Source organism: Alexandromys fortis, unplaced genomic scaffold (genome assembly GCF_014885135.2).
Source record: "Alexandromys fortis isolate MF-2015 unplaced genomic scaffold, M_Fortis_MF-2015_v1.1 scaffold_53, whole genome shotgun sequence".
Taxonomy (NCBI): domain Eukaryota; kingdom Metazoa; phylum Chordata; class Mammalia; order Rodentia; family Cricetidae; genus Alexandromys; species Alexandromys fortis.
This window is the reverse complement of record NW_026067939.1, coordinates 2,780,009-2,800,517: the sequence shown is the minus strand read 5'-3', so window position 1 is coordinate 2,800,517 and position 20,509 is coordinate 2,780,009. Positions and strand designations below refer to the sequence as shown.

The window sequence follows — 20,509 nt, the reverse complement described above, 5'->3', positions numbered from 1 at the left end:
CCCTCTTCTGGCCTGCAGACATACACACGGACAGAATATTGTATACATAATAAATAAATAAATAAATAAATAAATAAATAAATAAATAAATGTTGGAAAAAAAAAACCATTGCCATTGTTCTTGAGGTCTCAGTAGTCCTCATTGTCTGTTATGTTCAGCGAGTCCGGTTTTATCCCAGGCTTTTTCAGACCCAGGCCAGCTGGCCTTGGTGAGTTCCTGATAGCACATCCCCATTGTCTCAGTGTATGGGTGCACTCCTCGGGGTCCTGAGTTCCTTGCTCGTGCTCTCTCTCCTTCTGCTCCTGATTTGGACCTTGAGATTTCAGTCTAGAGTAAGTTTTATTAGGAGAGAAAGCCTTATAACCACTGGGCTGTGTTGGGACTGGAGGCGGGAGAGCAGTTAGGCATTACGAGAATATTAGAAGAGAAGTGGCAAAGACAGAGCCATCATGGCTAACAGGATGAGGAGACTCGAAAGGGAGGAGAACGAAAGAGTGAGACAGAGCTGGAGGGGAGGCGTGAATGACCTGATTCTTGGGAGAAGCAGCTGGCAGTCCATGATCTAGCATTCCCCACCTTCTTATATAAAAAAGAAACAGAAGGATGATTTTACAGAAGAAGGAAATTAGATGAGAGATACAAGGAATGATGGGGGCCAGGTTTGAGTCTCTGGTTTCTTAGAGCTGTATTGGATGTAGCAGAATTAAGATGAGGCCTCCTGACCTCATAGCAGGAAGTCGGATGCTGGTCTGTGGGTCAGAAGCTTGTATCCGGATTTATGTGTCAGGGAGACATCCCAGAAGTCTGTGTGGCATGTGGAACTGAGTCAGCGCTCAGACTAGAGGGGGACCATGGATTCAAGAGCCAAAACAGCTGTCTAAGGAAAAACTACAAGCATAGGTGAGGATGCCAATAAGGAGTTTGGAAATTAATTTTAAACTGCATTAGTTTATAAGAGAGGAGAGGTAAATAGAAGAGCTAATGGCAGAACAGGAACTCTGAGGGTTGTATTTTTGATATTTTAGGAAGGTTAGGGGAGATTAATAAAACAAATGTGTAAAACAGAAAGGGCTCATTTTAATTCTTAAAAAGCCTTAATTAACCAGTCATATTGAATAAATATATGTTTAATCTCATATATCATTTCTCCTCCTCTATATGAATCAAAGAAGAGACCTTTGGGGTTTTAGAGCAGGGCCCTACCATCATCTGCAGATAACTAATCTCATTTGGAAAGAGGAAGCAAGATGAGAATGTCTTACTTAGGAAAGGTACCAAGCCACATGGCTAAACATAAATAAGAATTATGGGTTAATTTAATTTATACCTAATAATAAGCCTGAGCTATTAGGCCAAACAGTTTTTATAATTAATATAAGTCTCTGTGTGTTTCTTTGGGACTGAATGGCTATGAGACCAGGTGGAACAGAAATTTATGTCTACACAAGCCCATTTATCAATTTATCATTCCTCTTAATAAAGCTCCTCCCTGGCTTCTAAGGGGAGGCTTCTCTTTCCCATTAGTGTCTCATCTAGAGGTCTCAAGTACGACATATTCTCCCTGTGTGACATTCTCACAACTCAAAGGCTGGTTATGGCTCCCAAAGTTGCAAGACCCTCTCACTTAATAAAGCTCATTTTTAAAGGTTGATTTTGTATTCGCTGCTTTCCCAAACCAACCATTGCCATACTCTCCTTTCTAGAAGCATCTTCCAGACAGACAGGCAAACTCCATTCTCAAATACAATCAAAAGCTGCTTGGAAAATGGAGTCTCTTGGGGGCAAAGCAAAGTCTGAAAGAGCATTGTTTTGCACCAATATGGAATGACTTAGACCAGAAGACAGCCTGATATCAATGCCTTCCAAAATGAGTACCCTGAACACACACAACTGGGTAAGTGTTCATTTCCCTACTGATTCGGACAGTTCTACATAGGAAACAAGATGAAGATTGGTGTGTCCATGCATACACTGGCATCACACAAATAATAAATGGGATTCACAACGGCCAAACATCTGAAGTAATGGTGTTGGGTAAAGGTAAAAGACGTAACATCTGACAAGCTGTGGGCAGTCAAATCTTCGAATAGTCTTTGTCTGTGTTGACGAAAGTCTTGTGGGATCAGGTGTTTTTCTTGCTTGGGGGCAAAGACAAGTCCGGGCAAAATCTGTCACTATTCCAGGAGGGCAGCAGCACTTTCCCAGAGGTCTTAGGGATCTGCAAGGATGAGAGATAGCAAGGTGTGATGGAGGAGCATACAGTTGCATCTCAGAGCCAAAGGGCTATGTGTATTCACATGTCAGTAAACACCCATAGCCATTTGTGCCAGCATTGGTATGCCATCCTTTGCCTGAGTCGGGGATTCTTGAACCTAAGTTCAAAATACAGCGAAAGAAACAATCCCAACTTGAGAGGCGATCATTGCCACTGCTAACTTGGGCTGCATTTGTGCTAGTGTGCCACTGAGTTTGAGTCTCAGAAAGACTCCTCCACAACCAGAGGATTTCTGACTCATTAGGATCCTCAGAGTCAAAACAACAAAAACAACAACAACAACAACAAAAAAGACTCTGTGATATAAAGAGCCCTGCTGTGTAAAAAGGGGCCTGGGATCCAATGAAAGGAAGAAAGGGCCAGCTAGTGGAGAGAGTAGAGCTAGAATCTACCCTCCTAGATGTCATTCATGTCCTTTCTCTCATGAATCTAAAAGAGGACATGCCTTTGTCTCTGTATTTCAGTGTGTATTAGCCATGTGAGTGCATGACTCTTCGCTTGTAAAATGAAAAAAAAACAAACAAACAAACGAAAACAAAAACAGTCACTTGAGGACTTGTACTGGGAAATGAGGCACTGAGCAGACATCAGTTTCTATTTCCCAATTCCAACCGCCCCCATGAGAGCACAGAGGTGGTTTTTGGTCACCTTTGGTTTTTCTTTGCTGATTTCGTTGGCACTGGGAGGATGCAGTAACTGTGGCCCTGAGAAAAACATAACAGTGTTTTGATGATTCTGCAACTGGATACCAGATGCTGGTGCATCTGAAAATAATTCCTAACGTACAGGAAGAATAAGGAATGAGGAGACAGTTTGAATGTATAAAATACTAGTTTTAAAATAAAAGCCCAGCCATATTGCTCCTGTCTCCACCACTCTAGTGCTGGGGTTAAAGGTGTGTGGCTCCCAAACTCTGAGATTAAAGGTGTGAACCACCACCACCTGGATCTGTTTCTGGATCCATACTGGGTAGCCCAGGGTAGACTTGAAATCCCATAGATTCTTCTGCCTCTACCTCCGAAATCCTGGAGTTAAAGATGTGTGCCACCACTGTCTGGGCTGTATGACTGATTGTGTGGCTGCTTTACATTCTGGTCTTCAGGCAAGCTTTATTTATTAAACTACAAATAAAAATATCACTACAAATTCTTAACCTAGAAGAAGACTAAGGTTTGGGAAGACCATTTGAAAGTATAAAATACCAGTTTTAAAATAATAATATAACTTAATATATACTGATAATTTTATGGCTCTAGGACAGCATTTCCTGAGAGGATTAGGACAATCACTGTGGGTGATAAACATACCATTGCCAAGGGGTATCCTTGGCAACCAAGGGGTAATTGCTCAGACGCAGCTGCGTTCTGGCAAGAAAAGGGAGGACAGGCAGGAGTGAGGAATCATTCGAAAACATGCTGAGAAAACTGGACTAAGCTTGTAAACTCGGAAGGGATTCCCATAGTTAGCCATGAGGAGTGGTCACTCACCCCGTGTGTTAATTTATTACGTGAAGCCAAACTCTGAAGGGCATCTAGGGAGCAAGTCCTGAGAGAATCTATCTGTTCACTAAGTGTCAGCAACGTCTTGAAAGTACAAGGGGAGACGATATGAAATAGCCACACATTGGAAGATGAAGACTCCCTAGACACACGGTCAAGGCGGGAGTACTCTGAAGGTGGAGCCAACCCTGGGGAAATGAGTATGGCTCCTAGTTCACCAGTGAGCTAGAAATGAGAGCCTTTCTTTTTGGAAACTCTAGGGTCGGTGGGAGATGGACTGTGTTGACCAACAATTAAGAAATCTTAGAATGAGGATGCGGTGAAGGCAATGGCCATCATGGTGAGGTGTGGTCCAGGTGACTGGTGATCCTGATGGTATCACGTGAGAAACATATGTATGGTGGGGGTTACAGCTGGAGGAGTGGGTGTGGGAGAATTGTATTTAAAAATGAGAAGAAGGAATTCCTTTCAGTAGTATATTTTTATTCATTAGAGAAATCCAATCTATTTGCTCATATTCTATGAGATAATATAGAGAAACACAAAAGAGTTAAAAATGTATGCAAAATATAGCTCTCCAGTGTGTTTTGTGAGCACTGATAGGACCTGGAAATGAATATGGAAATCCAAACATGATGGGCTGTGAAACAATAGGGAAGATGAAAATCCTTCTTCTGACTTCTGTCTCACAGAGACTCCTTTTTAGTCCTTTAAAGATACTCCATAGGGGAAGAACTATAAAACACTAGAAATGGCTTCTCTCATTCAATACATCCAGACCACAGCATCCCTACCTCTACTCCTCCCAGTTCCCCTCCACACCTGTCCTCTCCCCCCAGATCCACCATTCCTCCACATCCCTCCAGAAAAGAGCAGGCCTCCCAAGGATATCAACAAAACAGGCACAACTAGATGCAATAAAACTAGGTACAAACATTCATAGCAAGACTGAACAAGGGAACCCAGGGGGAGAAAAACAGTCCGAGGAGCAAATAAAAGGGCCAGAGACACCCCCACTCCCACCGTTAGGATTCCCAAAAAAACTCAAAGCTAGGCAACCACAGCCTGTATGCAGAGGGCCTAGCACAGAACCCTGTAGGCTCCGTGATTCAATCTCTGTGAGGCTCTGTGAGCCCTGCTTAGCTGATTCTGTGGGCCGTGTTCTCCTGGTGACCTGGACCCCTCTAGCTGATATCAGTTATTATCGCTTTAATTGCGTTGGGGATTGTCTTTGGCCAGTGAATACTTTTAAGAACAAGATCTACAGGACCCCATACTCCATCAGGTGACTAAGATATACCTTATTCCAGATTCCCTATGTGGTGCTTTTAGTTTGTTATAGATTCTAGTGTTGTAAGTAAAACTTATATACCAAGATATTTTTTTTTTTAGATCTCAATGGTTTCTTAAAATATTCTTTGGAGTAAAACCATGTGATCAATGTTCTACACAATTTCCACAATCCAGAAATTTGTGCTGAATTTCACTCTGACTATAAACTGATTTCTAAAAGTTGGGGGATGTTTGAGAAGGAGCAAAGAAGATGACAGGGAGACTAGAAATCGTGACAAACTGCTTGGGGCCTAGCAAGTGAGGCAGCAGAAGTGGCAGGAGGTGGGGCCAGTAGCAGAGTGCCTGCCTTGCCTTGTACGCACATTTCCTGGGGCCGAACAGGATTGTTCTAAGGTAGCTTAGCCATGGACGAGGTTGCCGTGGCACAGAAACCGTGTGACTTTCTTACCATCAAGCGAATAAAAGGGGCAGAACACAGGTTTGACTTGAAATCTTCTATTCCGGTTCTTACATTTTCTACTTATTTGCTTCATCCTAGCCACTCTCATTTGTTTGTGACTAAAGGAAGAAGCTTGCCCTGCTGGCCCCTCTTTCGGTACTTTATGACGAGGCAGGATGTTTTCCCGCATCTTCAGGGTAGAAAAGACCACAGAGTTCGTTGCAGGGAGACTCCATGAAGAACAATGCTGAACTAGAAAAGACAGTTTCTACAAATTAAAAAAAAAAAAAGAGAAAGAAAAAAACCTTCGCACTGAAACCAATGATTCTGTCATTGTTTACCAGTGCAAAGCACACAGAATACTCAGGTGTCTCTTCTCACACGATTGCTCAGCTCCTAGTCCAGATCCATAAATTGCAAGTGATTGGGAGATCTGTGACAAGGACGTGGAATTACGCAGCAAGGAGCAGCAAGCGGGCCACTGGGTTGAGGCACACACACACACACACACACACTCCCACGCTCCATCAAGGTGCTTCCTTCAAACGTGGGTGATTTCAACACTCGTTATCCTCAAACTTGCTGTACTAAAATGGTTAGCAGAAAGAGGTGCTTGATTCTGGGGCTAACTGCATTTTTATGGGTTGGATTACATGCTCAAGATGAAAAGCAGGGTGGGAGATGCAGGTTGCTGCGCAGGTTTAATTTGACTGGCTATGTAGAAGCCAAAAACCACACAGTTATTATTGGAGGACTGTTTCCTATTCACTCCAGGACCATCCCAGTAGATGATTCTGACGGGGAACCCGTATCAGCCATGTGTGAAGGGTAAGCCATTGTTTAATCTTTTCTACAAATTTATTTGGGTGACTGGAGAAGAATGGTTAGCATGAGCTTGGATTCCAGGTGAAGTTCTTTGATCATGCATGGCTTTATCTCATTTTATAAAGTGGACTGGAAGTGGGGGTATGGTTGCTCCACAGAAAGTCACTCCTCAGAGGGTTCTCTGGGGGCCAGAAGCAGCAGCAGCAGCACCTAAAAGCTTGTTAGACACATAGGCTCAGGGATAGCATCCCTCATCTGCTGAACACAGTCCACACTTTGAGAAGACCTCTGTTGGCTCAGGTGAACCCTGAGGTTTGAGAAACGCGGATGTTGCAGACTGTGGCTGCACCACACAGTAACAATCACTGTTAATTGTTCCAAACTCAAGTTCAGGTGTGCAGGGTGGGAACTCTGGTTTGTTTCGGAGGCAAAGTGATCTGCAGAAAAACTTCTGTCCCTTCTGCTGTATTGTTCTCTCTCTCTCTCTCTCTCTCTCTCTCTCTCTCTCTCTCTCTCTCTCTCTCTCTCTCTCTCTCGTCAGAATGTGCACACCCACAGGCCAGAAGGAAGATATCAAATTGTGAATGCAGATATTTACTTTTAGGTCTTGAATTTAAATACCATAAAATTAGTTACTACAGCTAGCTACTGAGGGTAATAAAATAACACTTAAATAATCGTTTTTCACAATTTTGTCAAAATATGGCTAGAATTCCAGTGAAAGGGGAAAATGGAAGAGGGATTTTGGTGCTATTTCATGCAGAAGGCCTTAAAAAAAAATGGTGATAGACCTCAGGAGAATATTTCCCATTTTAGTGGCTGCAGAATAAAAATTAGGAGGCTCACGTTTATGATTGTGTGTGAGAACAGTCAGAAGAAAGCCTCAGTTAAACCCTCTCACCAGCAGGCTCCATTATGGAATTGGAGTCATAGTATACAAAATTTACATATGCTTTTAATAACTTCTGCCATAAGTATTAATGTTTTAAAATTTTATTTTTCATTATAATTAATGTTCAGAAGAAAATTAGTCAAGGAGAGAAAATCATGCCTCTAGGGCCCTCCGAAGAAATGAGAAGGTACGTACTAGGAAATTTAGGGTGTGTTTAATAAAGAGAATTGTCACCAGAATAACAATTTTTGAAAAAAAAAAACCAGAAATTTGAAAACATTATAGCATATAAGAGACATAAAGGGCAAAAAAACATGAAACCGTCACTTATAAAGGCTGAATATGACTAATATTTAGATCTTTTAAGATTGTAATGTTATTTATGAAAATTGACATGTTCAGACAACTGAGTACCTGCTGCTTCAGCAAAAGCTGTCCTCACTCATGTAACTGAGGATCTTTCCAGAAAAGTGCACCACCCTCACCCCCACCCTCACCCCCACCCTCACTCCCACCCCCACCCATTCCCTTCCCCCAGTGGCCAGTGCCTCACAAAAGCTTTTCCTTTCCAGGTTTAATTTCCGGGGTTTCCGTTGGATGAAAACCATGATCCACACCATCAAGGAGATTAATGAGAGGAACGACGTTTTGCCCAACCACACTCTGGGCTATCAGATCTTTGACACCTGCTATTCCATCTCCAAAACAATGGAGACTTCTCTGACATTTCTTACGGGGCAGGAGGAATACCAGCCCAACTTTAGAAACAGTACCGGAAAATATCTAATAGGAATTATTGGATCAGGGGGATCGTCCTTGTCAGTTGCCTCTTCGAGAATTCTGGGCTTGTATTACATTCCTGAGGTATCTTGGAATACTGTGCTATGTATTAGAAAGACATACAAATGCTATGCCCAGGTGGGGGTGGTACATGCCTTTTATCTCAGGCACTCAAAAGGAAGAAGAGGACTGATCTCTGAGAGTTTAACACCAGCCTGCTCTACAGGGCTGCACAAAAAGACCCTGTCTCAAAAAAAAAAAAAAAAGAAAGAAAGAAAGAAAAGAAAAGAAAAAAAAGGAAGGAAGGAAGGAAGGAAGGAAGGAAGGAAGGAAGGAAGGAAGGAAGGAAGGACATGAGGTCCTGTTTGTTGGGGTTTCTGTCCTGCCCAGTTCCCACAGCTGTTTAGCCCCCAAAGAATCACACAGAAGTCCACATTAGTTATCAACTGATTGGCCCATTAGCTCAGGTTTCATATTAGCTCTTATATACCAGACCATTATTCTAGTATACGTTAGCCACATAGCTCGGTACCTTTCTCTCTCTCTCCCTCTCCCTCTCCCTCTCCCTCTCCCTCTCCCTCTCCCTCTCCCTCTCCCTCTCCCTCTCTCTTCTGATCCTGGGGATAAAATCCAGGAACTGGCTGATAGTAAACAAATCCTGCACTAATGATGCAGAACCTCAGCCCAACTCAGTATTTAACTAAGAGAGCTTCAAATGTGAGTAGGGTCTTATAGTAAATCTAGAAAGGAAAAGACAAAACAAATCTTCTATTTAATACTTTGATGTTAAGAAACCTTAAAATCTAGGTTATCATGATGGTCATTTTCTTCTGGGAAAACATAGACACAGGAGGTCCAAGTAACAAGCTCTTATATGATAAACAACTTAGCAAACCTTAGAAATCTGATGTCATTGCTTCCCAAAGAGATTTGCAAATACCTACATAATACCTCTCACGAATCTGCTGCATGTGTGGCCAGAAAGGAAAACACAAACATTAGCCAGTGGAATAAGAGTTTTTTTTTTTTTTTTTTTTAAAAAAAGACAAATAAAAGGAGAACACAGGAATAATGCGGCATTCATGAAGGAGTCACCTGTCTGGGGCTATAGTGTATGATATAGAAGATCAGACTGGAGGTGACTCATTGGTGACATGAGATTGGATGGGGAGAAGGACACGTGTTTTATGGTGTAAGACAGCAACAGGAGGGTAGGCGACAGTAAAGATACATGAAAGATTGCCAGGAATATGGGTGCCCTGATCTCCATGCCTAGGTTCCCCCTAAGTGCTAAATACAAGCAAGGACTACTGACCAAGTGAGGAAAGCATTCTTTTTCATTTTCAACTTATATACATTAAAAAGAGTTTCAGGTAACTTTGTTAAAGAACAGTGTTCAGACATCCGGTTGGTGAGCACGTTCTCTCATCTCCCAGGCATCCGGGCAAGTTTTAGGAGCTACGTACTCAGGAGAGGTCCAGGAGGAAACTGAAAGAGAGAAGAACAGAAGGGAAGTAAGGGAGCAGAGGTGAGAGCAGGAGAGAGCAGGGAGACAAAGATGTGCACGCGGTCCATCCTCTCTGCACGTGAGATGCTAAAGCTGATGAAGAGTCCAGATATCCTGACTCAGAAGAGTCACCAAAGTCCAGGAGGATAAAGAGAAGTGGCCTCCTTGGCAATGCTGTGCTTCCACCCATGAAAACGAGTGCATTAACTGTCTTCATCTTAACAGATGGCAGCCCTGATACCTTTGCATTAATAGGGCAACCAAAGTGTTACCCAGAATAGTCCCCACCCGCCAGGTAGAAGCACCCATAGTAACTGATTGTCTATGGAAAGATGTTAGGGCAAGAGAGAACTACTCAGTACTTCCCTCACAGAAATTTTTGAAGCTGTCATTCAAATTAGGCTTTGACTTTCTAACAGCTATAAATATTTTCAATTGCAGATTGGCTATACTTCTTCCTGCCCAATCCTTAGTGACAAATTCCAGTTTCCATCTTATTATCGCACAATACCCAGTGATAAGATCCAGTCTGAGGCCATGGTGAATCTTATCCAACACTTTGGTTGGGTCTGGGTAGGCGCTATTGCAGCTGATGACGATTATGGAAAATATGGAGTAAAATCTTTTAGAGAAAAGATGGAGAATGCCAACCTCTGTGTTGCTTTCTCTGAAACCATTCCCAAAGTCTACTCCAATGAGAAAATGCAAAACGCCATCAAGGCAGTGAAGAGTTCCACGGCCAGAGTCATTGTGCTTTTTACCTCTGACATTGACCTCAGCCCCTTTGTGCTGGAGATGGTTCATCATAACATAACTGACAGGACATGGATAGCCAGCGAAGCCTGGATTACCTCCGCCCTCATTGCAAAGCCCGAGTACTTCCCCTATTTTGGCGGAACTATTGGATTTGCAATCCCAAGAACCGTTATACCAGGACTGAAAGAGTTTCTTTATGACGTGCACCCTAGCAAGGATCCAAATGACGTCCTGACCATTGAATTCTGGCAAACTGCTTTTAACTGTACCTGGCCCAATAGCAGTGTGCCTTACAACGTGGACCACAGAGTGAATATGACTGGCAAAGAAGACAGGTTGTATGACATGTCTGATCAGCTCTGCACTGGAGAGGAGAAGCTGGAAGACCTGAAAAACACCTATCTGGATGTGTCTCAGCTCAGAATCACCAACAACGTCAGACAAGCTGTGTATGCTATGGCTTATGCCCTGGATCACCTCAGTACATGTGACATACCAGAAGATAATAAAAATGACACAAAATGTTCACATATACCTGACTTTGAGCCCAAGGAGGTAAGTTATTTTATTCTATAACATAGAATAAGAAAAATTCAAGGTTTTGCTGCCAAATTTACACCATTAAAACTGTTGACTTGCTTTCATACAATTTTATTGCATCAAACTTACCCTAACGACTTGTCTGAATGGCTTGATTGTTCATTTTAAGTCCTCACTTGTTACCAAATTATGAGGTTTGTTGTCAATGATTAAAAATTCTACCCCCCAAAACAAATTATAATAATGCCTGTTACAAAATAACCTCTTTTTCTTTACAGAAACTAAATTTAAAGGTATCTAGGAGGAAACATGATTTAGTGACTCTGGTTATTTCATTTTTTTTCTGTTTCCTGAATACAATATGGGACTTGTAATCTAACCCAAAACATCATTGTCATGTTAGGCAAAGACATATATGTCCATCCAGATTAGAATCGTTCCTGGCCATTATAAAAAATTCTCCTTACACTCCAGTAATTTTATTTTATTTATTAGTCTTATCTATCTATCTCAAAGGAAAATAGAGGCTTTTTTGTGTCCCACTCAGTCCCACAACCACTTATATAGTAGACATTCAGAAACTTCATATTAATAATTGTTTGTCCAATGGCTCAGGTTTATTACCAGCTAGCTCTTACATTTAAATTAACCAATTTCTTTTTTTTTATATTTAACCATGAAGCTTATGGATTATTACCTCACATCTTGCTTCTCTGGCAGCTTCTGGTGTCTCTCGACTCCTTTTATTTTTTTCCTGTATCTTTGCCTGGATTTTCTATCTAGTTATATTCTGTACTACCATAGGCTAAAGCAGTTTTATTCTTCAACCAATAAGAGCAACACATATTGGCAGCATAAAGAAGGACATCTCACATCATCTCCCCCCTTTCTGTCTAATTCAAAAAGAAGGATTTAACTTTAACATTGTAAAATTACACATGACAAAAGTTATCAAGCAAGAATTAAACTTACAAAATTTAGTCTATTTGAATTTGGCAGAATTAAAGAAAATACTCTATCATCTATTTTATCTTTGTGAGTCTAAATTTTTTTAGTTTCTTTTTTTAATATTTATTTATTTATTATGTATACAATATTCTGTCTGTGTGTATGCCTGAAGGCCAGAAGAGGGCGCCAGACCTCTCTACAGATGGTTGTGAGCCACCATGTGGTTGCTGGGAATTGAACTCCGGACCTTTGGAAGAGCAGGCAATGCTCTTAACCACTGAGCCATCTCTCCAGCCCGTGAGTCTAAATTTTTATATCTAATTTATCTTTTATCATAAATAAGAAAAACTATAATTCTAACACTTTAGGCTTATACTCCATCAAAGATCCTAGAATGACTTAATATTAACTAGTAACAGGAAGTGCATTGTAAGCAACTTCCAAAACTCACCAAGCATGCCCATTCTTAGTGCGTTGATTAAAGATGTGTGACTCCCAAGTACTAAGATTAAAGGTGTGAGCCATCACTACTTGTCTCTGTTTCTCTTTTAAACTTGAAAATCCCCTGTAGCCCAGGGCAGCCTTGAATTCACACAGGTCCATTTGCCTCTGCCTCCCAAGTGTTGGAATTAAAGGTATACACTACCACTGCTGGGCCTCTATGGCTAACTAGTGACTTACCTGCACACTCTGATCTTTAGGCAAACTTTGTTAGACCACAAACAAAATATCACCACAGAACCATATGTCAACAGTATAAAAACAATTACGTCCTTATGGTATAGAATAATATACAAATAGGAAAGCCTGGTAAATGTGTCAACATAAATATTTGTTTAAGAAAACAAAATGAATACTTAGTGTCTACTTAGTATCAAGCTTATCCTACCAACAGACATGACAAGAAAACCTTTGAAATTCTGTTCTTTAGTTGAACATTCCTGAATCCTTCTGCCTTCTTGTGTTCTTCTCCAGCCCCTTCCCATCCTTCTCCTTCTGAAACAAGTTTATGCTATGTACTTTGTATCAATCTCTGGGATTAGACACATGCCCAATACTCATCTAGCATTTTTAAACCCCTTAAGAAATATATGACAGAGGAGAATTGTGTTCTACCATCCGAAAATGGACACACAAGTGAAATTGTGGGGAGGCTGTACTAGGGAAGGGGCAGAGTGTGGAAGTGTTGACTATTTGTTTGCTTGACTCTTTGATAAAGGGGTAGAATTTCATAAATGTAGCACTAGAACTTGAATTTTCATGATTTCTGACAAATATTTCATTGGAATTGAGAAGAACAGACAGGAAAAGCGGCAAAGAGAAACCAGAGGCCAGGTGACAGACGCAGTCCAGGGGTGAATGGTGACTGAACCACTATCTCGGTGTATTCACTTAGTAAATTCTTCCAGGTAGCATTCATCACTATCACAAAGACAGAGAAGAATAATTACTTTCCCTTCACAGGCCAGGCAAATAATGCTTGATACGTGTGTGCCTTACTTATGGTCAAGATATTTAAAAGAACCAAAAGACCTCAGACCCTCAGAGACCTTCAACCAGGCTCTGTCTACCAGCTTCTGCAGCCTTATTTGATGTGGGAGTGTCATATATCAATCTGTTGATTTCATTGGTTAAGCAATAAAGGAACTCCTTGGCCCTGATAGGTTAAAAGATAGATGGGAGGAGGAAACAGAATAGAATTCTGGGAGGAAGAGGAAGTGAGGTCAGACTCTGCGCTGCTTCCAGAGGGACCAGACAGCCGCCATGCTCTGCTCTCCCAGGCAGCTGCAACCCACGATGGACTTAGGCTAGAATCTTCCCGGTAAGCGCACCTTGGGGTGCTTACACACATCATTAGAAATGGGCTAGTCCAGGTGCGAGAATTAGCCTGTAAGGGCTAGAGTTCATGGGCCAAGCAGTTCTTAAATGAATACAGTTTGTGTGTTGTTATTTCGGGCGTGAGCTAGCCAAGCGGCTGGGGTGTTGGGGACGCAGCCCCGCCGTTCATATTTCAACACTTATTGGTCTGTGGAGAGCAGGTGACCACACTAGGTTATTAAGAAATCCAAGTACAGATGAAGATCAAGGATATGCCTGAGTGATGGGTTACCTGTATGCTAAAGAAGCATGCTCCTACCTATTTAAAATTAATAAGGTAAAGTGTGAGTTAGAGAAAGGTTATTTTCTCATAAGATTCTCGTCGATGTCTATTCTTGATCCTGTAGGTTTTTCCATGAATTGTTATACCACTGGCCACATCCTTTTCTGCACTATGGAAACTTAGAATGCAGATACATACTCTCAAAGAAATTTCCTGCTAATTGGCTTAGCCCAACTAAAGTGGACACTTTCTGAGAAATGAAGGATTTCCTATTTCCTGAGCTAATTAGTCTTTGCCCCCCACCTATGCCCTTTCAACATTTCTTCTGCCATAGCAACTGTTGTGTGACAAAACTATTCTTGGGGAGATGTAACACACAGATCTACTCACCCCAGATAGGGAGCCCACAACAGATCAAAGTTTGGAGACCTCTAAAATGCAACTTAGTGACCCAATGAGTTTTACTGAGGTTACTCAAAGGAATATGGGTGAGGGGTTACTTACAGGAGCGTAAATGACTCAAAGACGATTGCATCACCAAGGCCTACCCTAGCACAGGTGACAGCTCACAAAAATGGGGAACCTGGAGCATATGCCACAGCCTTAAAGTGTAATGATTCTTCTGTGTTCCTCTAGCCGGCTCCCAAATAATGATGCAGAGACTTCTTATAATTATGCAAGTTCAGCCTATAGTTTAGGCTTCTACCTAACCAGCTCTTATAATATATATTAACCCATTTATATTAATGTATGTTCTATCACATGGCATTACTTCTCTTCTATCTTGCACATCCTGATTTTTCTCTATGTCTCCTGGCATCTCCCACATGCCTAGTTTCCTAATCCTTTTCCTTTCTCTCCAGGGAAATCCAGCCTATACCTCCTGCTAACTATTGACCATTCAGCTTTTTCTTTTTTTACACCAACCACAGTAAATATGCCTTCACACAGTATATAAATGTACGACAATGTTCAGGCAGCTCAAAGGAGTGTTATTTCAAAGTTAATCTAAAGACCTTCCAGGAAACACAACTGGTTTCTATTTCTTCCCAGCAGATGGACTGGTGTCAACAGTTTTCTTTGCAGCTTGGCTTGCTGGAGGCTTCTTTGCAGTTTTGCTCAAGTAGTCTGGAAGGGACTTTCAGCTTTCATTGTTTACTCTGGCAGGGAGGGACCTAGTGCATCTGGTCAGTTTCAGGGACTTCGTGAAGCTATTTTGAGTTGTTTATCTTAACACTTAAAGAGCTTCCCTGCAAGGATGAAATGCTTCAGTTTGGGGAAAACTGTTACACAACAATGTAATCTCTATTGAATTTAAGTTTCCATGCCTGATGGTGTAGTCTCTCTACAAGACTGTGAGATTTTCAAAGGAAGATAATAGTTGCGAACCTTTGTAACTTTACATAAGGAAAGTGGGGTAAGGAGAATGAAAAATATTCCAAATATTCTCCTGTCCCTTTGTATGGAGATATAATATGGCTAAGCCTTATTATAATCTTATGTTAATCTAACAAAAACAGACAATTTTAATATATATCAGAGGTAATCTAAAATTGTCCAGTAGCCAAAGTTAAAGAAAAATAGGTAAAAGCAAATAAAGCAAATTATTTAAACCAGTATGTCTAAAATATTATTTACTGTGTTATCATAATTTAATGTGCTGTCATGCTATTAAAATAACATGAAATTATTAACAGGGTAGTTTCCATTATTTATAATCCAATATGCTTATTACATGCACAGCACATCTCAATTCAGTCAATCACTTTTTATGTTTGAATTGCCACCTGTAGCTAGAGGATATCACAGTTGGTAACAAAAATAAGGGTGGCAAAAGATAAAATATAATTCCATAATTACATATGAATTCAAATCTAATTTCTTTGTAAATATTAAAATTCTAAGTATTAAAATATTTATACATTGTTTTTTATTTGTCCCTACTTCCTTCTTAGCTAATGCCATACTTACGCAAATTGAAATTTACCACCCATGATGGAAGAAAAATACAGTTTGATGTCAATGGAGATTTGGAAATTGGGCATTATGATATCCTCAATTGGCAAATAGATAATACTGGAGGAATCGCCTTTGTCAAGATTGGAGAATACAAATTCCAAGAGTCGAGTTTTGAACTTGTTCTTCCAAAGAACTCAACATTATATTGGAATACGGAATCTTCAAGGGTTAGTTGGTCTGCCATATTTTTTATTCATATAGAAAGAGAAATTTTTTTTCAGATACTAAGTAAATGCAAAACACCTAACTTTTTTGTCATATTCCAAATAAATTTCCTTAGTGCAGCATATGTTTTCCCATGTTGCTGCATGTTTACTTAGACTTTAAAGAATCTATGTTATACTAAAACTCATGAGAATTTTAATATAACTTAGTAATAGCTTGAGAGTTTGAGAATGCTTCAACAGAACATAGTAATTTTATTTTGTCTTCCCTACTAAGATTGAAGTTATATTTATATAACAAAGTTGTTTTGTAGGTAATTCAAACAAATTTAAAATTTACCAATAGCACCAAAAATGTGTACTATGTCTTAAATGGTATACAATTTTGTAAGCTTAAATTTTCTAGGTTTTTTGTTTGTTTTATTGTTTAGCTTATTTTTTATTTTTAAATCTTCTAGATGATTCTTTTTAAGATTTATTTATTTATTAAGTATACAGTATTCTGCCTGTATGCATGCCTGCAGGCCAGAAGAGGGCACCAGATCTCATTACAGATGGTTGTGAGCCACCATGTGGTTGCTGGGAATTGAACTCAGGATCTTTGGAAGAGCATGCAGCGCTCTTAACCACTGAGCCATCTCTCCAGCCCCCTTGTTTTTGTTTTTTAACTGGGGTATTACTATGTAGCTCAAGCTGTCACTATCCCTGGCTCAGAAAGCATATTTTATCTGTTCTATTAATAATTATCTCCCCAGATTAATATAAAACTGATGAACAAATATCAGGTTTATTCTGGATTTCAAGGTGCACATCCATATTGAACATAAAAACATAAAGAGGCCTGTGGTTACTACTGAAATTTCTAAACGTAGATGGCAAGAAAACTTTCCAAGCTATGCCCTCTCTATATTATTTTTGTGCCTTCATGATTGTTCTCATGCAACAGAACTTATTTTTCTTCCTTGGTACCAGCCACTTATGATCAATGTCTAACTAATAAATAATATTTTGGGATGCACTAATGATAATAAATATCTTTTTGGGGCTGATAATGAAGATGGGATCACAGGTCTCATCAAAATAGAAAAAGACTTAGCAAACTGTCTGATTCACAGCATCTTATGTGATATTAGTTTGATCTTGAACACCAATATTACATAGAGCTGCCATTAGTGTTTGTTTGGCCTTTCAGAGTCAATCTCAACATTGTTCTTCAGTAGAAGTTCTTTCTAAGCTCTCTATATTGATATGTTTTGTCTGCTATGTTTGCTCACTATCCTGGGTTCATCTCCTTTATATATAGGACACATGTCTCCCTGGAAATACAACTGTGAATGTCCTCAGTTTCACAAGTGGAAAAGTTTCAAGTGTTTGTTAAACCTACTGTCTTTGTCTTTACTAGATTCCAGATTCAGTCTGCACAAAACTGTGTCCTCCAGGAACCAGGAAGGGAATTCGACACGGTCAACCCATCTGTTGCTTTGATTGCATCCCATGTGCTGATGGATATGTGTCAGAGAAACTAGGTAGAGATGGGCACTTTTTCCATTGGTAGTAATACACTTAGAATACCAAAGTGTTGTCAGAAAACATGCAATCCTTTTTTATGAAAAGATATAAGCAACCTATAACAAATACCATGGAACCACCAAAATTATCCATTTTCAGTATGAATAAAGGAAAATAATAGTTTTCATTTCTGAAGTAAGAAAAAAGCCTACCACCATAAATTTCATAAGGAAATACCATAAAAATATAAAATGTGATATATAAATACAGCCATAAGATGTCTAAACTACTGTTCCTAAGACCCGGCACCCACGACAGCTGGAAATGAGTCACCCGCTTGTCTTAAGGTGCTGTGCACTGAGAGCCCATGCAGTGCACAGCTCTGCTGCAGGAGCTCCTCCAACAGCTCGCTCAGTTGCTGCTCTCTGGAGGGGACATAGGCAGGTTGATTTTGTAAAGTGAGTTGGAGCAGGACTATTTATATTTCTACTTTTTGTTGCTGTTGAAGTAACAAAAATACACTTGTCTTTTGTCACATGTCCCTTAAGAGTAGCCATGTAAAAAGGATAAAATGGTCAGTGTTGGAAAACAAGCACCCTGTCTCCTGCAGAGCTCCCTAGATACAGGTCCCCAGTGTCCACCCAGATTTCCATCAGAGATGTTCAGACTGGGAGTCAGCGTGACTGAAAGGAAACACCAGTCTCTCCCTGGATCTTTAAATTAACATTGGGTAGACCCATTCTCTCACATGCCGTATCCTCACCTCAAGTAACTCTTTCCTGTTCATCAGTGCTTCCTCTTGGAGCCTCCATCCAGACAGACTTGGTTTTCTTAACCTCAGGGGGCAGAGGTGATGGTTTTGCTTTTCCTCCCACCCTCAGCCTCCCAATTTATTCAACTGAACATCTGGAGTTGGGGACATTTCATTGGGCATATATATACACAGTTCTCCTCAACAAGAGGATACTGAAGGAGGGGCTGAGAACACAAGGGTTTTAACCAACTGTGTCCCAGTCCTTTTTATTGTCTCACCTCAGTAGCTGTGACTTTATCATTGCTGGACAGTTAAGGATTTGATAAGGACACGCTCCTCTTTCCTTATAGATAGATCGAAAAGAAAGAGAGAAGCACATGACTGTAAAAGACCAATTCAATAAACCCTGAGGTTAGAGAGAACTGCACAATTCCTAAAATCAAACACAACTCTCAACCTATCACAGACTGTGTAGTCAACTAGGTCATTTTTCCATTACTAATTTTAAGATCACACCAAATGCATATGTATGTACACACACACACACACACACACACACACACACACACCTTACTCAAGTCTTTAACTATCCTGAACTCTTCACAGTTAAAAGGGACAAGAGGATGCTCTTGCAATCAATTCTCTGCTCTTTCTCAATAGGCCAAAGGGAATGTGACCCATGTGGGGAAGACGACTGGTCCAATGCACAGAAGAACAAGTGTGTGCCAAAGGAGGTGGAGTTCCTCGCTTATGAGGAGGCCCTGGGGTTCACCCTTGTCATCCTCTCCATCCTGGGGGCACTCGTGGCCTTGGCAGTCATCGTGGTGTATGTGATCCACAGGCACACTCCATTGGTGAAGGCCAATGACCGGGAGCTGAGCTTCCTCATTCAGATGTCTCTGCTCATCACGGCGCTCTCATCCTTGCTCTTCATAGGCAAGCCACTGAACTGGTCCTGCATGGCCCGCCAGGTCACTCTGGCGCTAGGCTTTTGCCTCTGTCTCTCTTCTGTTCTCGGAAAGACTATTTCACTCTTTTTTGCCTACAGGATTTCCAAATCCAAAACTCGGCTTATATCCATGCACCCCGTTATTCGAAAACTCATTGTGCTGGTCTGTGTTTTAGGGGAGATTGGTGCATGCTCAGCTTACTTGGTACTGGAGCCTCCGAGGATGTTCAAGAACATTGAACCTCAAAATGTAAAGATCATCTTTGAATGCAATGAAGGTTCTATAGAGTTCCTGTGCTCCATATTTGGGTTTGATGTCCTTCTGGCCTTACTGTGTTTCCTTACAACGTTTGTGGCTCGCCAGCTGCCAGATAACTACTATGAAGGGAAATGCATCACGTTTGCGATGCTGGTCTTTTTCATTGTCTGGATCTCTTTTGTCCCTGCGTACCTGAGCACCAAAGGCAAATTCAAAGTGGCTGTGGAATTTTTTGCCATTTTGGCATCCAGCTATGGCTTGTTAGGCTGCATATTTCTTCCCAAGTGCTTCATTATTCTGCTGAGGCCAAAGAGGAACACGGATGAAACTGTTGGTGGGAGAGTCCCCACTGTAGACAGGAGCGTCCAGCTGACCTCAGCTTCTGTGAGCAGTGAGCTTAACAGCACCACAGTGTCGACTGTTCTGGATGGGTAGAGCCGTGAGTCCCAGGGGACTGGCAGAGCTGGGTGATGACCTGGCTCAACCTTCCCTGTCAGGTTATTGCTTCAGAAGCAGCTGCTTGTTGCTCTGGGATATTGGGGATTTATCCCTCATAATGTAGTCTTGCATAGTGAATAAAGCCTTAGTCTGCAAAATACCATTTGTCAAGGAGTATAATATGACATCATTGAGACTGTTAACTACTTCATTAGAACATTTCATTGGGTCTTTTACAATAGAGGATGTGACAGATACAACTTGTCCAAAATGACAAGAAACCATAGAACCATATTAAAAAAAACATATTTCTTTAACCCCTCATCCCTTCTCTAAGGGATGATGCCCTCTGCGGAATTTCCTAGAGAAAATAAGTGCAAAAGTGTTGGTTTGAAAACATTACTCGAAGAAGCAAAAAGAAAGAACATTAAGACATCAAGATAGTAGTTATGTCTAATCTATAGTAAAGGCCTTAACTTTAAAAAAATTAACACAGAACAAGTCATAAGATGCTAGGTTTTTGAGAAATTCAGTAATATTTGTCATGTCATTGCACAGAGT

At 40.8% G+C, this 20,509-nt stretch overlaps 1 protein-coding gene across 1 annotated transcript; it reads left to right on the top strand.

Moving 5' to 3' along the window:
- Nucleotides 1-6,099: 6,099 nt before the first annotated feature.
- LOC126504920 (vomeronasal type-2 receptor 1-like) lies at nt 6,100-19,945 on the top strand. The gene is made up of 6 exons (XM_050147508.1): nt 6,100-6,335; nt 7,797-8,088; nt 9,953-10,822; nt 15,812-16,042; nt 17,442-17,565; nt 18,963-19,945. The coding sequence occupies exons 1-6, from the start codon at nt 6,100-6,102 to the stop codon at nt 19,943-19,945; spliced, it is 2,736 nt and encodes a 911-aa protein (XP_050003465.1).
- The last annotated feature ends 564 nt before the right edge of the window (nt 19,946-20,509 follow it).